At 44.5% G+C, this 19,669-nt stretch overlaps 1 protein-coding gene across 1 annotated transcript; it reads right to left on the reverse strand.

The window, feature by feature from the left end:
- Window positions 1–91: 91 nt before the first annotated feature.
- Window positions 92–9,619, reverse strand: Cd59 (CD59 molecule (CD59 blood group)). Its single transcript, XM_051184101.1, has 3 exons — window positions 9,532–9,619; window positions 2,094–2,195; window positions 92–471 (listed from the first exon to the last, which is right to left on the reverse strand). Exons 1-3 carry the CDS (start codon window positions 9,590–9,592, stop codon window positions 218–220), a joined length of 417 nt encoding a protein of 138 aa, XP_051040058.1. The 5' UTR covers window positions 9,593–9,619; the 3' UTR covers window positions 92–217.
- Window positions 9,620–19,669: the final 10,050 nt, after the last annotated feature.

A 19,669-nucleotide genomic window follows, 5' to 3' on the forward strand; every position in this document is an offset into this window, starting at 1 on the left:
GCTGAAACGGGAAACCAGTCCTCCTTTACCCTTAAACTTCAAGTGGACATATCCGTGTGCAGGACGGTCCTCCACACTGCTTCCTCTCATCCATGATGTTCAAATGAACTTTATTTTTCCCCAAAAGCATATAATGGAAAACAATAACAGCTTTGGAGTGCTGCAGCTGCAGCAAAAAAGATAAGACAACAGAGGTGCTCTGGGGCTCAGTGGTAACTTAGAGACACAGCTTCCAGACAGCTGCCAGAACTGAGGTCCCCAGCAACGCAGTCTTCATAGATAAGGAGGTTGCTTTATCTTTTGGCCTGTTATTTGCCTCTTGATTTTCTTTGATTTCTTCTTCTTTGAGCTTTTTGTTACACATGTCCACCTGGCAGCATCTGTACTGTACATTTGTCAGGTCTAATCGGTCCAAAATTGACATGGAATCGCATTCTGAAAATTTCCAACACTGTTGATAGATTTCCCTTCCTGCGGAGAGACACACATATGCTAAGGAACCACACAGGTGCAGTTTTAAACCTGCCATTCTATGTCTTGGAGCTTAGCCTATGAGAATAGCGAGGTTTGCATAGAAATAGGCATCCCAACTGGGGTGTAAAAGGGAACAATCAAGTGATGGCACACCTCCAAATGGAGAATGTCCCATAAATCTTGTCAGAGCCAGTGTGTAAGTGTGTGAGTGTGTGAGTGTATGAGTGGAGGGGGAAAGTTATAGGCAGTTATATTTCTATTTAAGAGGGAAACTTGGTGATACCTAGTAAGATTTCTAAACACATGTAGTCTCTATCAATCAATTCTACTTTTACAGTATAGGAAAAGAGACACAATACTATTTGTAACACAAGCACTTAAAAAAAAAACCAAAATCTATTCATGAATTTGTTTACTACATAGTGATGAAGAGACAGAGAGAGAAATATTACTTTATACCAATAAGGAGGGCTAAGATCAAGAAAATAGAATGAGGCAAAACATACTGAGTGAAAAAATTATTCAACAACATAAAAGAAAAAATTAAAGGATCTTAGTACTCAGGAGGGCATTGCTACATTTTCTACCTTAGCAGTGGAGGTGGGGAGGACTCTGCCCTCCTCCCCCACCCCATGGACTCAAACACCTTCAACATAAGGCCTAGAATTCTGGCCATAGTCCAAAATTTATACAAAAATTATCAGGTACCCCCGTTTTTACAACAAGGTACCTTTGATTGGTCCTTACTTAACTGATATTTTTTTCCTTCTCAGGAGAAAATACACTTGAAGGCGGTTTTTATTCTTATCTCATAGAAAGGGACTTATCTCATACACCAGACCATACTGAAATGGCCATTGCCCTCTACTATCTTTAGTCACACAGACCTAGCTTAGAGCTATAGCCTCCAAAAACAAAGGACAGCTGCTGGCTTCTTCCTTGTCTACCATTTCCTAAATTCTTAAGTGGACATTCCCTAGTTCAGCCAACTTGGAAAAGGAGATGATATGTGCACATTATGCCCCTTCCCTCATTCATAAAGTGCCCTGTTCTCTGAGGCCACTCTCAAATGAATAGTTTTCCTTATTAGGCATGTGACATTTATTATCCATTGAGCTCAACCTGTGTCCCCTCAGGACTCTATACACATCTGATACATATGTTTAGGCAGAGATCTAAATAATCATTTGGGATGAGCAAACAGGCCACAGTCCAGGTTTTGATGCATACTCTTTCTTCATTTTTGCATCTCTAGCTAGGACCCTGGCATACTGGAGGTGCCCAGAAGTTTGGAAGATAAGCACACTATCATTATTAAGAAGCCTGAGTTTTGGAATCATAAATTTCCAAATTCAAATCCTATGTTGACACCTGACCTTTGCCTGCTGTGTTATATGAGCCCCCACTTTCTCATCTGTCACACAGAAAGACGGTGAGAAATGATACAGTCATAAAAAGTATATAGGAAACGCTCAGTATCCAGTACTTCACGACAAGCTGCTGTTGGTAAATAGCAGCCATTACTTGGTGAGTACAAATGGTGAGATTTAGGGAGGTGCCCGTTTCCCAAGCTCTCACCCCTCTCTACACTTAGACCAGAGAAACCCAGGTGTCCTTACCAGATATAGCGATGAGACAGGAATCCAGGTTAACTGAACAAGTGGTATTCATTTTGCATGTGGAAACTGGATCTAAACAGCTGTAGCATTTGAGGCTAACACCTAGAGTCAGAGAGAAAGACTGTTGGGCTCTGTTAATCCAGCAATGACTTAGGCAGACCTTACCTGGGAGCACAGGTTTGGGTCAGCTTGTTTTTAATCTTTTTTTGTTTGGTTGGTTTTTGTCTGTCACTCTGTAGACCAGGCTTGTCTTGAACTCACAGAGATCGTACCTGCCTCTGCCTCTGCCTCTGCCTCCTGAGAGCTGGGACTAAAGGTGTATACCACCACCAGGCTTTATTTTTTAATTAAAATTTTGACAATTTCATACATATATACAATATATTGTGAGCATATTCACAATCTTCCCCTTCCCATCACCCCCAACCCTTTCCTTTTCCCAAATAGTCCCCTTCCTATGTCCACTGTGACTGAGTTTCATTTGGGACCCATCCTCCTCCGCTCCCATCCTCCCAGGCTCAACTACTCTTGGACTGACCCATGTAAACTAGGAAGTTCATGACTGCTGGGGAAAAGGAACAAAGCAAAGGTAACTCAGCAAGTCCAGTTCTTTCTTCTTTGTTTCAAAAAGAGTATGCTCAAAAAGAGCAAATCGGGCTAGCAAAGCCCTCAACAAAATCACTTCCATTTTCACCCCATTGTAGGTAGGTGGTGACTGCCTTTCATCCCATTGGTGGGAACTCGGTCTCACAATGTGACACAATTGGTTAATCCAGTACAAAGAGGCAAAAGGGAGATTCGGGGAAATATAGTCCCTGGTCAGATGATAGGAAAACAACAACAACAAAATGCATTCCTCATAACAACCAGCCCTCTACTTCAGAGGAAGCAGGTGGTCTGGTGCCCTGCACTGGGAGAAGGAAATGCCTAACCCGACCATGCTTCCCTACAGTTATAACAGGTACTGGGAAGCACCTCACCAGGTTCTAAATTGATTCCAAGTTGAATCTGGGATCTCCCACTGCCCCAGGGAGCCTAGAGAGCTTGTTAGCGTTCATGAAGTCAACCCCCCCCCAGGTGTCCAGGAGAATGACAATTGCCAAATTGCTTAGAGACCTCAGAGGTCAAAGGGCACATTTCCCACCCATTTCCTCCATACTTCCCATTCCTCTAGTAGATTCCTTCCTTATTTCTCCATAGTACAAGATACTCCTCCCTCAAGCTGGGTGGTGCACACCTTTAATCCTAGCACTGGGGAAGCAGAGGCAGGTGGATCTCTGTTTGAGACCAGGCTGATCTCCAAGAATTAGAGTTCCAGGACAGCCTCCAAAACCACAGAGAAACCCTGTCTTGAGGAGGTGGGGGTGAAGGGGAGATTTTCCTTCCTCACTCCCTGCCTTATTTCCTTCCTCAAATTAAAACAAATGTCCTTGCTTTTCCTCCCTCCCCTCAGATCCTGCCATACCTCTGATGTTAGATAAATCACATAAATAAATCACATTTGAGACTGTTCAATACAGTGAATGAAAGTTCCTCAACAAACACTGGAGACTTAACTGGAATGTGAAATCCAGAACCAAATTCCTTGACCATTTAGGGCTTCCCTCTGCACTTGACCAACCAGCTTTGTGACCATTAGGTAAACCATTTGGTATATACAGACTAAACACTGGATTCTAACCAACCAGAAAGCTATGAATACAGCCAGAGGGCACCTGAGATCTGTAACAGGGGTCCCTACTTTAACCCATCTACCTAATGTTTTCACCAGCGTATTCCAATAGCATCTTCATTTATGACTTTCTTGGTTCTGTTGCTACAAAAATCTCATCAAACTGCTTCCACGTTGGAGCGTGGCATTTGGGGTAACCTAAATCTGTCTTCCTGGGCCATGCTTCATATTTGGCTCCAGAATGAACTAGCTCTTTTCCCTTTTGAGATAAGGAATTCTAGTTTTGTTTTGATAGGAACTAAGAAATTCCAGGGAAAGCTAGCTTAAGCATTCAAAATGATGATGGGCTATGATCTTTGCATTCAGACTGAGAATCCACGTCAATGGCAGGAAGACAACTGACTTTGCCATGATTTATTGATCTCTTAAATAAGCAGAGAGAGAGAGAGAGAGAGAGAGAGAGAGAGAGAGAGAGAGAGAACACAGAAAAAATTCCTCCTAAAAATGACAAAAGAAACAAAGAACAGACTGAGGAGAGTTAGGACTCTGAGGGCCTGTGTTGAGGCTCACAAAGAGCACTTGTGAAGGTCCGTCAGTGAATTTACCAATGACGAACATGTATAGTTTTTGTTTTGTTTTGTTTGAGCCAGATTCTTTCTATGTAGCCGTGGCTGTTGTGGACTCACTATGTAGTCAGCCTGGGCTTGGTCTCACAAAGATCCACCTACCTGTCTCCCAGCTGGAACTAAAAGGTGTGCACCACCACTTCCTGGCCACAGGAAGATTTTTAACGAGAGGATTTCCAGGTGTAAGTGCAAAGAGAATCCAAATCCATCCAACCGAGCTATGCTGATGTGCACATGCAATTTAAGTGCTTGGAAGATGGGGAAAGAAAGGGAGCTGGAGGTTAAGGTTAGATAGTGGTTCCAAGGACTGCCCAGATTACATGGCACCCCCTCCAAAAAAATAACAAAGACTCCATCTAGCTATGCAACTGAGAGGCTTCCTCCTAACCTTCCACTGGAAGGTGATAACCTGTGATGGGATGATGGTAGATAGGAAGTACTGAGAGAATGACCTCACAATCCCATGAGGGTCTCACAAGCAAAAATAGACTCAACTACATCACACCTTTGTGGGTGATAATCAGTACTTGTTGGTGTAAAAAGACATTTTCAAAGGCAAAAATCTCTTCAGATTAGTACTTTCAGTTGAACATTTACAACTAACCGATGTGGTGATGGGGAACACTAAACCATAAGCAAAATGTTATCCTCAAAAAAAAAAAAAAAAAAAATCCCACTCATTAGCAGATAGACATTATACATTGACAGGCAGTTATTACATTGTGAATTTTTGTCAATCAAAATTTTGTAGAAATTTGCTCCCTCTCTTTTTATTTATATGAGCTTGCAGAGTATATTAGATTCATTCGTTGCCTCCTGGCTTATATTTACAATCTTTAGAGACCAAATTTAATGCCCTCTGGAATAGCATATAATCACTGAATTGCTTCCTGTTAGGACAGACCCAGGGTTAGAAGTACCTACAGATAACACAAGAGAACACAACTCTAAACTCTTGTGGATGGGGCAACCAGTCATGGCAGAGCTGAGTTCCCTAATTCAAAAGCAGAAAACAACTACTACTGTCACTCTACTTAAGACTTACTGTTGAGAGCTAAGAATCAGGTTTTACTGACTTATTTTTTCCTTCTTCAATTTTGTAACATGATGACAAGGAAAAGATGATAGTCAGCATATGTGAAAAGAATCCAAAACAAGAATCAGAAGGGAATCTTGTCAATTCATGTGGGTGTTATGTATGCCTTTCCCCATACCAGAGAGAATGAATGACCTTCCTATTGCATGGCTTCTACCATGACATCAGTATTTTGTAGTACCCACCCACAGAAAGCTATTTTCAAAGATGAAACATGTACAATCTCATGGAAGGATGTCACGATTAGACCCAGTATGGCTGACCTTTAGTTGTAAGGTCATCTTTAGTTGTGAGGCCAATGCTTCTGTTTATCACCAGGAGCAAGGAAATGTTTCTAGAAGCTGAGATCTTTGCTTCTGAGTCCAGCAAGGAAGCAAGCTCTCTCTCTAGTGTATCTTAATACCTAATCCTTTATAGGTATGGCATCTCACTCACAGGGGGCATTTGATTTGGCAAGGTTCCAATTAACCCCCTAAAACATCAGTAACAACAAAATAGAACTTTTCTCCTCTCTACTTTGTTTGTAGATGACAAGACCAATGCCCGGAGAGGTGAAGTGACTTTTGAAGGACATCCAGCCAGAGAGTGACTGAGTCAAAGTGGGGTCTCAAGCCTGCAGGCAGGACTCCATCAAATACTTCTGCTTGCTCTCCTTCAGTGTCAGCATGAGAAACCCAAGGATGCCATTTCCCTACCATCCCTTCCTTGTGCTAGATATAGACACAAACATATTAGAAGCAAAGAATGGGAGAGGAGGGGTATTGTACTAGCCTGGATATTAGAGGGCCAGTTTATAAGCTCAGCCACAGAAATGAATTGGCCTCCTGGCTAGAGCCAGAGTTCATCTGGCTAAGTGACAAGGCTTTAGAAGAAAAGGACAAGGCCAGTGCCATGCTGGGAACTTCTGTAGGGCAGGCAGACAGATCCCTAGCTAGCATATTCCATCAGTATTCCAATGTCTGTGCGCCTATATGCTAGGCCTTCCACAGAACTGTTATGGTTAGCAAGCTCAAGTAAGCCAGCCCCATTGCAGAAGAGAAAACTGAGGTGACGGTATTAATAGATATGACAAATGTCACATGACAAACATCTCAGTAACAGAGCTGAGTCTCAAACCCAAGCTATCAGCTCTGAAACTGAAGCCTCCTTTAGCCAAGACACTCTCTAACTTCACTGAGTTGGGAAAAGTAAACAGTGCAGACTTTAGGAGAAGACAGGCCATAAGTCAGTGGATAATTGCTGCTGAGCCAGGACAGAGTGGGACTTGGGCCGTGCTGGGCCACTTCTTGCCCTAGTTCCTGGAGAAGAGCTATCCTGCTCTAACAGCTATAACAACGGAAAAACCTGTACCCCTTGATTTTCTTCATTTTATGCCTTTGAAATGTCATTTCTTGCCTTTGACACACTGGCTTATTACCAGGAACATTCTCCTGAGGGCTTCCTAGGGTCTTAGAAAATAGCAATTAAAAACAATTTTCCTAGAGGCTCAGTGGTGACATATGCCTTTAATTCCAGTCTCTACTGGAATTAGTAGAGGCAGGTGGATCTCTGTGAGGTCAGCCTGGTCTACAGAGCTAGTTCCAGGACAGCCAGAGCTACACAAAGAAACCTGCCTCAAAGACAAAAAGCTTTCTATCTTTCTTTTCCTTTCTCCTCCACCTTTAGTTTCACACCCAAATTCTCTGAGGAAGGGGACTAGGTATAGTGCAAACTTGTCACAGGGCAGGAGATAGTCTCAAACCGAAGCTTGCCCCCAACAGTTGCAGATGATTGTGTCAGGCTACTGTAATGACAGGAAATGCAGCAGGAAGAAGAATTAAGGATGAAATATGACGTGGCAGAGGTGGACCGCATTACAATGCACCACAGCTAGGACTACTGAAAGCTACCAAGAGAGGTGGGCACAGGAAGGAAGGCATGAGATGCAATATGGAGTACACTTGCATTCTCTCCGCTGTGCAGTGAAAAGTCTCACTGACCCCTTGGGTAGGAACAAAGGCCATCGATGATCTGTAGAGATCCTGCTATATTCGCAGTCAGGGTATGTGGGCTACAAACACTTCAACACTGCAGGAACCTTTCATTTCCTAGTGCTCATTGTGTTGCTGGTTTTTCCAGCTCAATCCTTGCTCTCTCTGTCCCACTCCCAAAGCCAAGAATGAGTAGGATGTAATAAGAATATGATACAAACAGAGAATAACACTTGATCTTTTTTGTTTTGTTTTTGCTTTTTGAGACAGGCTTTCTCTGTGTAGCTTTGAAGCCTGTCCTGAAATTACAGAAATCTACCTGCCTCTGCCTCCCAAGTGCTGGGACTAGAGAGGTGATGGACCCCCACCTGGCAACACTTGATCTTTATAACAACACAAAGTGAGTGTTCCCATTGTTACAGAAGAATAAAAGCAGAGCTCTTCAGAAGCCAGGAGAAGGATCCCAGAAATGGATGTCTCTAGAGCAGTAGCCTAGGAGTGGCCACAGTGAACAAAAACCAGGAACTCCAGTGGAAGATTGGGGACATGCTTCTGGGTATTATTTCATGCATTCAAAATTCCTTGTCAACATTAGTCCATAAGTTCGTAACCCTCTTTGTCTCAATTTTGTCATCTGTAAAAAGGATATAAGTACATGATCTGCTAAGTTGACAAGAGGGTTAGATAAGTAAATCCATGTAAAATGCTTACAAAACAGATAGGCACATGCATGTGTAAGCTTTAGATTATTTAGCTGTGCTACAAACATCATGACCACTATCTCGGTGAAATAGGAAAACGGTGGGGTGGAAGGGCAAGAGTTCCAACGGCTGACCTTCCTCATAGTGTAGAGAGGGCAAAAAGGCCTTGTCCTCACAGAGAAGCACTGGAGAATCTCCGAGAGTTAAAGGCACAGCTCACCTCTTCAGTGGACTGAGGTACACAATTGCTCTTCCTGGAAAGCCAGGAATGATGCAGTATCTTAGGGCCAGGCCAATCCTGACACCCACAGGTTTTGTGTTTACCTCAAACAAGCTCCCTAGACTCCAAAAATCTTGGGTACCATCTCTGAGTCAACAGTACCTATTCTTGTGAAAGAAGCCAGATGAACTTTGTAAGGAATCTCAATGTAAACAAACGTCTTAAATTGTGCACTTGGGGCTGAGTTCATTGGTGTCGGATTACTTTTTTTTTCCAAAATTGTGCTGTGCTTGAATATGACTAAAATAAAATGGTCTGGGCTAGACTCTGGAAGTCCTGGTCCAGCATCAGTTACAATAAAATAAACTTGGCTGTGCCAAGTTTCACTCTCGCCTCGGTGTGGAAAGCCTTCAGGGGAATCGCCACGATAGAGGCCCAGAGCTGTTGGCACCCAGCCTCCACAGCTGCTGCTACTTTCTTCTGTAAAGGAAATAGCCATGTTCCTCACTGACAGCCCAAGTGTGAACCCTTAGCCCCAGGTGCCTCTATTCCTTCTTCCCCAAGGACGTTCAGGTGGTCAGTGACAAAAACCATGTCCTCCACATCAGAGGCAGCCTGACTGCACACTCAGTCTATGAAACCTTCCCTGTTTGAGATCTGAAAGGTGCCTCCACTTTACCCACCTCATCAGAGACCCTCCTACTTGCTGTCTGTCTATCCATGGCATTAATAATGCTAATAAACTCTTGCCCAAAGGACAACCCACCCAGTCCCCTCCTTATATCCCACACCTGAGACCTTTCAGAAAGGATCTGTATAGCATTTTAAGGATGATATCTGCTACAGTCCCAAAGTAGGGGGACAGGAGAAAAAAAAAAAAACAACCTTATCTTCACCTCTGTTTTAAAAAGAAAACAAACAAAAACCAAAAAGCCCAGCTCTGTAACCCAGGACGTGCTTTAACTCAGGCAGCCATGAAAGGTACCCAAAGCACCAGAGCTGTCACACGGGCAGAATCTGGAATGCTCAAAGCAAAGAAACCAAAGTTAGGCCTTGATGAGGGACTAGAAGCCAGGGGCAGCAGCTCAGACTCCCAGGGACCCAAGAAAGTAGCATCATGGCCAAGGGCAGTCTAGAGGCTCTGATCACTCACCTGTAGAACAGAGGGCAGCCAGAAGAAGCAGAGGGAAAACAAGTCGCCTTTGAACTCTCATTGTGCCTGTCCAGCAGATCTGGAATGAACAAGAGTTGTTACTGACTGACACACGCCTTCCAGTTATTTCCAAAACCACAAGCTAGAAGTCCAAGGTTGTCTTGGGAAGGGTACAGAAGGCTAAAAGAAGAGGAATGGAACCTCCACTGGGGTAGGGTGCACTACCTCAGGGCAGTTTTGAGTAAGGCTGTGATGGTCCTCTCCTTTTGCTTCAAGATCTCAGCTAGTGAGGAATGTCCACCTGAGGAAGGCATGGAGGAAGAGCAGCTACGCAGGGGTCAAAGGCTGGGGCAAGAATTCCACCCCACCCACCTCTGACCCTTAAGAAACTTAAGTTCATATAAGCCAGTGTCCACGGCCGCACAGGGAATAAATCTATCCTCCCCTGGGCCAGGGATGCTTACTAGTAGGCATAAGGCTAGTACTGTAAAAAGAAGAAATACTACCTTCCCCATTAGGGTTGCTTAGTCCAATGAAAATGTGAGATAATTGATTCTAACTTCAGCTTCAGCTCTGGCCATGCTGCTGACAGAGCTGGAGTGCCCTTTCCCTAAGTAAAGAGAGCATGAGCAAGCCTCAGGAAGACCTAACAGCAGGGACAGCAAAGTTGCGTATACATGGAGGCTCAGCTGTCTTGGCTCAGTGTCTCTTCACTTCAGGGAAGGAACCAGCTCCTGGGTAACTCTGGTGACTAGACCTCGCTATGTAAGTGACACTCCCCATCCCCCCACCCCCCTCACCCACTGGTGGCTAGTACCAAGTAACAGGAGAGAAGGCAAGTGTGGAATTGCCCACAACATTCCTTTCACCCAATACGGAAACCAAGGCACACAAGGGTTCAAACCTTCCTACATGCCAAGTTTTGGGAATAGATTTAAGAAGTGTCCTGACCCTCCTGTATTCTTTGGGGCCCACCTTGAAACTGGGAGGTGACAAGTCATTTAAAACCACAGGGCTCTACATGTTTTTCTCATGAGGCCACAAGCCAAGGCTCAGGTCTGCTAGACAAAGGGGGTTTGTGATGGGGTAAACTACCAGTATGCCTTCAGAGTTAGAAATGTGTTAAGAAAAAGTTCTGGGGTGGTGTGGAGTGTGTCATCAGCCTCATATCTTTGAAGGTAATCTGATGACCAAGGTCAGGGGGAAATGAAGAAACTAAAAAGGCAATTTCTACATTGTCCATTGTAGAAATTGGGCTGAGCCACCATGGGTGTATGCATTTCAAAGACAAACAGGGCCCATCCCTTTCCTTACCAGTGAGGTACCAATGCCCTCAGCATGCTGTCAGCTTCCTGCTTAGTTACTCATGCTAGGATTCTGAGTACTCTGTATGGAAAACTGCTGCAAGGGAGCAAAGTCCTCAAGTAGTCAGGAGGACCAGCTGTGTCAGACATTGGCTTAGGGAAGGAGGAATGGTGGTCATGCATCCCAATGACACTGTAGGTATCCGGTCAACAAGAGCTTCTAACGCCAGAAAACTTCCTGGGGAAAGGTGCCCAACATGAACAACACTGTAGGAATGAATATACAGAATCCTTTCCCCACGTCTGCTCTGTGATGAAGAGCTGACAAGGTATATTGGAAAGGACTGGAAAGAATGAAACAGATTTGTTAAAGATCGGGGCTTCTGAGACTAGTTTAGAGGTCCCTGACAAAGTCTGTCCTGGGCTCAGACCTGACCTGGAAACTACACTTCCAGTCGAGGCACTACACCTCAGAATTTCTTCCAGTAAGTCAGGACAAAAAAACCAAACAACTGTTGGAGCCAGGGAGAAGGCTGGTGGGACCAGGGCTGTTCTACAGTTAGTTTTCAAATATAAGAAGGACTGCAGAGAAAAAGAGGTTATTCTACACATTTCCTAAGACAGGACCAACGAGGGGCACATTGTGGATATTCCAGGAAAGCACTTTCCCAGCTGAGCTACATCCCTGGCTTTCATTCTGATTTTTCTAAACACGCCATCCCTTTCCCACCTTGCCACATGCAGGCTGGTCACAGTGTCAGCACATCAGAAAACAATGCCTCTAATTGTTCTCTAGTCCTTGGGAACATCCAGATAGTGGAGGTCATAGAGCCAAGATGCTGCAAGAGCCTTTTAGAAGACAGAGACTAAAAACAAATGAAACAAAAGGGACTGCAAGAAGGCTCAGCAGATAAAGGTGCTTGCTGCCAAGCCTCACGATCTGAGTTCAATCCCCAGGGTCCAAGTGGTGGAAAAAGAAACCCAACTCCTGAAAGTTGTCCTCTGGTCTCCCTCAAGGTGCCATGGTCCATGAATACAACAAATGAAGAATAAATGTAACTTTTAAAATTTTTAAAGAAGCAAAGCCTAAAGATTGCTGTAGTAAGAATTTTCATTCTATAACAAATCCAATCTGACAATTACTTATTCATTGCCATCCAAGGGAAACTCAAAGGAGACAAAAAGCTGGACTGACCAAGTAGCTGAAAATGTTTGGGGTAGCAAATACTTAGAAGCCCAGTGTGAGCAGATGTGTGGTGCACTTGCATAAAAGACTTGGACACTGGTTCTCAGTGTCTTTGACCTTGTAGATCAAGCAGAGGATGATCGGATCAAGGGACCTGGAGTCTTGGTAGGCCTAGTCTACAGCATGATGGCTTGTGCTGTTCACAGTCCCCAAGGGCTGCAGCTGTTCCTAGAGACCGCACTGAAAACCAGGAGGTTGCAGTGACCTAGCCCAAGCATTGAAAGTGACTCTCTCAGCAGGGCTGTAAAGTGAGATGTTGGTGTTAATTAAATAATTAGAAGTGTCTTTTGTTCTGCAGGGCCCATACAATTACACCACTTGATACAACTGTTACCAAACACAAGCCATTAAGCCTGATTGCTAGCTAACTTTTGTTTTGTTTTGTTTTGTTTTGTTTTGTTTTGTTTGGGGGGGGGGAGAATACTACAGGCCAATGCTATGTTAGTGCTCCTGACAGAACAATGTAGTTAATCCTTACAACAATACTATAAGGTAAATGTAATCACTTCTTACATTTAGGCAACTGAGAGTGAAGGCAGGTTAATTACAAGGCTGCCACAGCAGCAGCCAAAGTAACCTTTCTGTTCCATAAAAACATCCAGACCCTAATTATAAAACCAGGGGCTGCAGGCTTGCTCTTGGTAACCTTCAATGACCCTAGGATTATGCACATTGCTGGGGATGACTCAGTTGTCCCAGTGTAGTCACAGGGTCCTCGGAAGGAAGAGGAAGGGAACAGAACCTGTCAGACATTGGAAAACAGAAGCAGAGGCAGGATGTGAAGAACATGATAAACTCATCCTAATACAGCTAACTCTGAGGACAGGAAGAGCTCAATCATCCTCATGGCCTCTAGAAGCTAAGAATGCTCCTTAACTGACTCCTCTCAAGGAAATCAGATATGGGTTCTCCAGTCACAAAGGCTCCATCTGTCAATACTTGAATGAGCCTTGGGGGCCTCCAGGAGAGAATGAAGCCTGCCTCTAATCACACTCCAGGTAGATGAAGGAACTGTAAGATTTGTGTTGTCTTAAGCTATTATTTTATTCATTTGGTAGCAATTAAAAAAACTAATATAATGTCAAGCATAATGGCATGTGTTTATAGTCTCAGTGACTTGGGTGGCTGAGGTGGGGAAGATCACACAAATTCAAGAGTTTTAGACCCATTTGGTCAATAAAGCCAGATTCAAACAAACACCCGCCACCCCCCCAACCTGTTATAGCCAGCAGCTTCATTACTGGAAAATAGTGACACAGCATCTCAAGCATAGATTTGAGCTTGGAATCATGAAAGTAGACGGAGTTTCCAAAACAAATGCAGCAAGCAAAACACTGCATGAGATTCTCTGTCACCTCCCCCTTCCTTCTTTTCCCCCTCTTACTTTTACAATACTAAGAATGGAACCCACATGCAACACCACCACTGAGTCACATCCCCAGCCAGATTAGAGATTTTTAACTCCAGCAGTTTCCATAGGATTCACAAACAGCTCTGGCCCTGGGGGTGGGGGGTAGCTGCAACTCCAGGGAACTTGGGGATGATGTACTTTAAGGCTAAGCATGCCATTAAAAAAAAAGTTGCAACATTATCATTTTATAGAAGTTTATAGAGAGCCAGAAGGATGGGATTACCTGTCCCAAGACAACAGGATAGTCAAAAAATCACTTTGGATGCTTCTTGCTTGTGTACTTACCACGGCCTGGGAACTAAGTGGCTTAATATACCCTAGTGTTAGTAGTCTCATGAGCCTACATATTGTATATCCTTACAAGCTGCGGCATGCAGTAGCTAAGCATGTAACAGAAACCCAAGGATCCTTTACTCAGTTCAAAGCAGTAATTACATCAACAGCTAGGGACAAAGAGCAAACCACCATCACAATGGAAAAGCCCCTCCCAGCCACCTAGTGGCCCTGGGAGAAGCACCCAGGTACTCTTAAAAATCGCACAGAACTTCAGCTTCACCTCCCTCTCTTTGCAACTTGTTCCAGGACCCCAAATCCCTGGTTCATCCCGATATTCCCACCTTAAAATCCATTTGATTTGGGTTTCTCTTTCAACCTGCCCAGTAAAATGGAAGGTTTTCCATATACAGCAAACTACACGCCAAAAAATTTCAGCTTTTTTGGTGCATAATGAGGTAACTCCCTCTTAGCCTCCACAGGCTGTTAACAGCTAATGTGAGCTCCCTCGATTGACATCCTGACATCTGTGTGTCTGCTCTGGAGAGGCCGCGAAAAGATGGCCCTGGGGTTGGGGGAGGTCTCCTTAACAACTGCAGTTTTCCACATTCCCGGAGGCCAACTTGAGCTTTTCCGGGGGCAACCTTAGTGCTCACCACCACCCTATGAAGTAAGGCTTTTCCCTTTACTGATGAGGGAACAAGGTTAAATAGCTGCTTCGGCTACCTACGAACGAAAACAAAGGACACTCACTGCCTGAGGTTCTTTTCAAAGTCCGCCCTGAGACTGAAAGGTGGCACCGGCCGATGCACCAAAGATATCTGATAAATAAGTTTTAAATGTGGACCTTGGCCAGAAGAAAGGCAGTAAGTCATCGAGGCTGAGGTTATCCCTCGGCTCCCCTGCGTCTGCCCTCTCTGAGAGGCGGGGACGTCCCCGGTCTCAGGTGCCGAGGGATTGCCGTGCTCCCGTGCGTGGAGAGCAGAGTGTGCGGGCTTTCGGGAATCCGCCTGCAGCCGATATCTTCACTAAATAAAGAAGGCCAGAGGAGCTACAAGCTGGGGAAAGGTGTCCCGAACTACAAGCCGGAGAGAGGCCTTCCGAGGGAGAATGAACAAGGACAGCTTACCGCTTCGGCCCCCCCCCCCCGAACGCATGCGCTCTCAAAGCACCCCCACCTCTCACCCAGGCTCGGTTACAGCCGACTCCCGCCCTTGCTTACCTGTCACCTCGCAGTCCTCCAGACCCTGCCACCTCAGATACCTAGCACCCAGGGATTTTACACCCAGAAAGCGCTCGTGCTGGAGCTCCGCCCGTCGGCTGGAGCGCTGCCAAGCTCTTCTGGCCACTCCCAAGAACTGATGACCACACCCCCAACCCCCAGCAGCTATTTCGGGCCACAGCCTTTTGCCTCAGCCTGGGAGAGTGTGGCGGCCAGGACCAGACTCTTCAAAATCCAGAAAACAGAAAAGGCGTGAGTCTCCGATTCCTTACCTCAAAGGGCTTTTGATTTTCTCTCCCCCCCCAAAAATATTATTCTTCAAAATGTTTTTGTGCCCATGTTTGCTATCGCCCAGGGCTCTCTTTCTGTCATGGGTATCACTCCAGGCCTTTACAGTGGTGACTTGCTCCTGCTCTCAAGTTGAAACAACCTCTAAATACTCTTCAAACACAGCTGCGGAGTGTTTTCTGTGGAATCAAGACAAAATCCCGTCGTGCTTTTGAAAGCTGTTGTGGACTAGTCAGGGACCAGAATTATAGCTTAGATCTTCACGTTGGAGCTGTAATATGAAATTGCCATTTATTTGGAAAGTCACATCCAGTTAAGAAGTAACAAGCACAATAATTTTAAAGAGTAAAGTTCCCAAGAGGCTGGCCACCTAGGGGAACAGGAGTTACTCTTTGAGTGTCAGTCCATGAAGCTGTAGTATCTTAGGTCTGCTTTCTGCTGAGGAAAAATCCAAGTTAGGCCACCGGTCCAGATGGAAGAAAGGAAACAATGATCCAGTTAGAGAATTTTTTTTTAAAGCTTTCTGTCCTCAGCAATAGGAAGTAAATTTTCATTTCTTTGTACATTTTTGTTTGTCCCCCCCCCCAGTCATAATGAAGGACCCAGATCCTCACCCAGCCCCCTACTTTGACAGCCATGACAAGCTACAGAAAATACCCAGCAAGATGTAGATAGGCCCCTGACTCAGCAGGATGTGCCGAACTCTACTCTCCCCTACCTTGCCAGACCTTGTCCTCAATTACTGGAGAGAAACTATCAGATACCCACTGTGTGGTAAGGAACCAATCAGAAGTTAGCTGGTGGGCTCTGGATGTGCTTTACTGAGCATAGTGGAATGCAGTAGGTATCAATGGCCCTCATGGCCTCCAGGCATAGTAACCAATCCTGAGACTGCAACCAGTAGATCCCTGGAAGCCCCCTTGCTCTACTCCCAATATATACCCTGTCCCACTGCTGCTTGGGGTCCCTCCTACTTCACCCACTGTGTCAGACCAACAGAGGACCCTAGTTAACTCGTAATTTTAAAAAACCTTTGCTTTTGCATCTGGTCTCTTGGTGGTTTGGGGGATCCAGAGGCTGGCACAACAGTATTCTCCCCAAAACATGCTCCATTCCTTCTGGCATGTGGTGGGTTGATGGGAGATGTCATTCTGTATATATGTTTCTCATACTGGTTAATGAATAAAGCACTGTTGGCCAATAGGAAAGCAAGAGAGAAGGGACTAGGAGACAAGGAGGAAAGGGGAAGTAGAAAGGAGGAGTCAAGATGGAGAGCCTGGAGAGACACCTGCCCCACTCCCCAGTAAGATAAGACCACGTGGAAATACATAGATATGGGTTAATAAATAAGACAGAGCTAGCCGATAAGAAACTAGTACCTGGCCAACAGCATTATATCAAATACAGAGTCTCTGTGTGTTATTTGGGGCTGGCGTGGCGATGGGACAAGACCAGCGGTGGGAGGAAAAACCATACTCCTTACATATGGCACCCACGTGGCTAATGAAAACTTCCACTTAAAATTTAACAAAAGCTTAAAAGGGGGTTTAAAAACAAAAGAACAGAGACAAGCAAGGTTTCTTGGTAGCAGCATTTTCTCGGTTGGACTCTGCTTTGCGAGAGACAAGCAGATATTTGCGCGGCTCCTTTAAAAAAAAAAGTTTCCTGACTCAGCATAAGCAGCAAAAAACTGCACGGCTTTTAAGAAGCACTGCTAACAATTTATTGGTGCATATGAGAGCTGGCAATGTCTGTACTGCCATATCCTAAAGAGCAAAGCAAGCTGGGACATCCACTCCTCTGCTATCAACAAGTAGGGACTGAGCTTCAGTCCTTGCTGAAGAAGCACATGGACACCTTTAGACCAAAAGAGGGAATCACCAGTAGAACACTCCAAACACGTATAAAAACCCAATCCCTCTTAAAGTAGGTCATCTCCCCAGTTCCAGGCCCTTTCTCTACTATGGAAATTTGTAAGGTTTACCAATAAACAAATCCTTTGATGGGATTGTTGCTGAAATCTTTTCTTGTTTCAGTGGTAGGGGTGGGAGTGATTGTGAGCAACATCTATGCTCCTCCAAATGTCAACAACAAACCTACGCACAATTTCATCAAAGTTCACTCAATTAACCTTTGACTTCATTTAGTTTTGTTAAATGAGTGTGGGTGCTCCCCCTCCCAAGGCCACACTGGAAAGTTATTACCTAGTAGAGATGGTATCTTTCCCTCAGACACAAAGAAGATCCCGCCTTAGTCTTCCCAAGCTGGAATAGTCTACTCCCTCCTGGAAGCCACATGCTGTTAGGGCAGCCTTTGCCTAGCAGGTGAAATGGAGCAGCTGGGTAGTCAGGTGAGGCTATATGACCTTCCCCACCCCTGTACGAGATGTAAACAGTCAACAGGGCCAACTAGATAATCTTTTACAAGTAAGCACAACTGCAGTTTGACTTGGAGGATAATCCTGTACAACAGAGGGGCTGGGGGAGAGGGGACAAACACCTGCTAGCCAGTATCACACAAGCAGGGAGTGAAACCATAGATACTGAGCATCTTGCAGGGGCAAACATAAAGCCTTTGTCATGTGCCTTTTATCATTATTCTCTACTGAGTTTCAGGATCAGCAGTACCGAGATCCTGGTTTTCCTCCGTGCAACCGAGACTTTGAGTCAGGACTGCTTTGATATTTAAAGCATGCCTGCATCCAAAGCCCTTTCATTGTCTTGTATACATTGCCTAGTCTATCTCCCATGCTCTATTCTCTTTTAGAAATCAACGCTTCCAAGTTCTAAAATTTCTTGTATTTTGCTACCAATTTCTTGACTTAATTTTTGAAATTCTTTTTTCCTACTCCCCCCCCCCAGCAACTTAGTGTCCCCCATGTGCTGGCTAATTTTATGTTAACTTGACATAGGCTAGAGTCATCTGAGACAAGGGAACACTAATTGAGAAAATGCCTACATAAGACTGGGCTGCAAGCAAGCCTGTAGAGAATTTTCTTAATTAGTGATTGGTTGGGGAGAGCTAAAGCAGGCTGAGCAAGCCATTAGAAACAAGCCAGTAAGCAACACTCTACAGCCTTTGCATCAGCTCTTGCCTCTGGGTCCCTGCCCTGCTTGAGTTCTTGTCCTGACTTCCTTCAGTAATAATTTCTGGGTGTGTAACCCAAATAAACCCTTTCCTCCCTAACTTGCTTTTGGCCATGGTGTTTCATCACAGCAATAGTATCCATAAGACTGAGTTGTTGCCCTTGGAGACTAATACATCCATGTTACTTTATTACTTCAGGAGTATTGTTCACAAAAGACTGGTATATCCAACTTCATCTTCATATTCACATCTAGTCTACTGCTAGATATCTCCATGCCCCTGAACTAAAATGTATATAAAATCCCATCTCCAATGACTGCTTTCCTGCCATTTTATTTTTCATAAAGCCAGATACCTGGAAATCAATGCTTTTCTGCTACTTCTTTGTATCTAGTAACTAATCAGGCCTACTTACTATTTAGGCATTATAATTTTATTCCCCAATTCATTCTGCTCCTATTGCCACTACCCTGAATTCTGGTCTGTGGCTTGCCTGCATCATTGACCTTTCCACACCAGACCTCCATGTTAATTTGTGCACTCTAGACCCCTTCAACCACATTACTGTTAGAGACCCAGTTTATTTGCCTCTTTAACATCTTGCCTTTTGTTTTTCTCATTCTTCCTTGACTATGTATGGCTGGTTGCCCTTTTGCAACAATAAAGTGACCTTCAAAAGTTTCGGCCAGGCATGTAGCATACAGCTGTAATCTCAGCACATGAGCTAGAGGGAAGATCACAAGTTTCAGGCCAGCTTGGGCTACATGAGTTTTTTTTTTTTTTTTTTTTTTTTTTTTTTTTTTTTTAAGGTCTTGTGCTAAGGATGAAAAGAGAACCTGGAACACATCTGGATCTGGAACATTGATGACACTGTGCCATGTCAGTCCTGAACTAGTTATCTTTAAGAAGCAAACTATTTAAGCTATGGATAATTTAGGTATGTCTAATTCTGAGGTTCAGACAAATATGTAAAAGAATGTGTTCTCAAGAGGCCTGAAAGTGGACTAGAGTCTGGTTAGGGTAACACTGATGCCAATGGTTAAATTGCTTTCAGTAAGAGTCTGGGAGGATGGCTCAGCAGGTAATAGTACTGACTGCTCTTCCAGAGGACCCAGTTTCAATTCTCAGAACCCAGGGGACCCCCAGTGACCTCTTGTGGCCTCCAGGGACATCAGGCATGCAGGTAGTGCACAGATAGACACAGAGAGCAAAATACCCATACACATTAAAATTTTTTCTAAGAATGTTTGCAATGCAATTAACAGAAGCTTAACTAATCACACCTTAGTGTGACCTGGAGGTTTATT

This window comes from Phodopus roborovskii, unplaced genomic scaffold (genome assembly GCF_943737965.1).
Source record: "Phodopus roborovskii unplaced genomic scaffold, PHOROB, whole genome shotgun sequence".
NCBI lineage: Eukaryota > Metazoa > Chordata > Mammalia > Rodentia > Cricetidae > Phodopus > Phodopus roborovskii.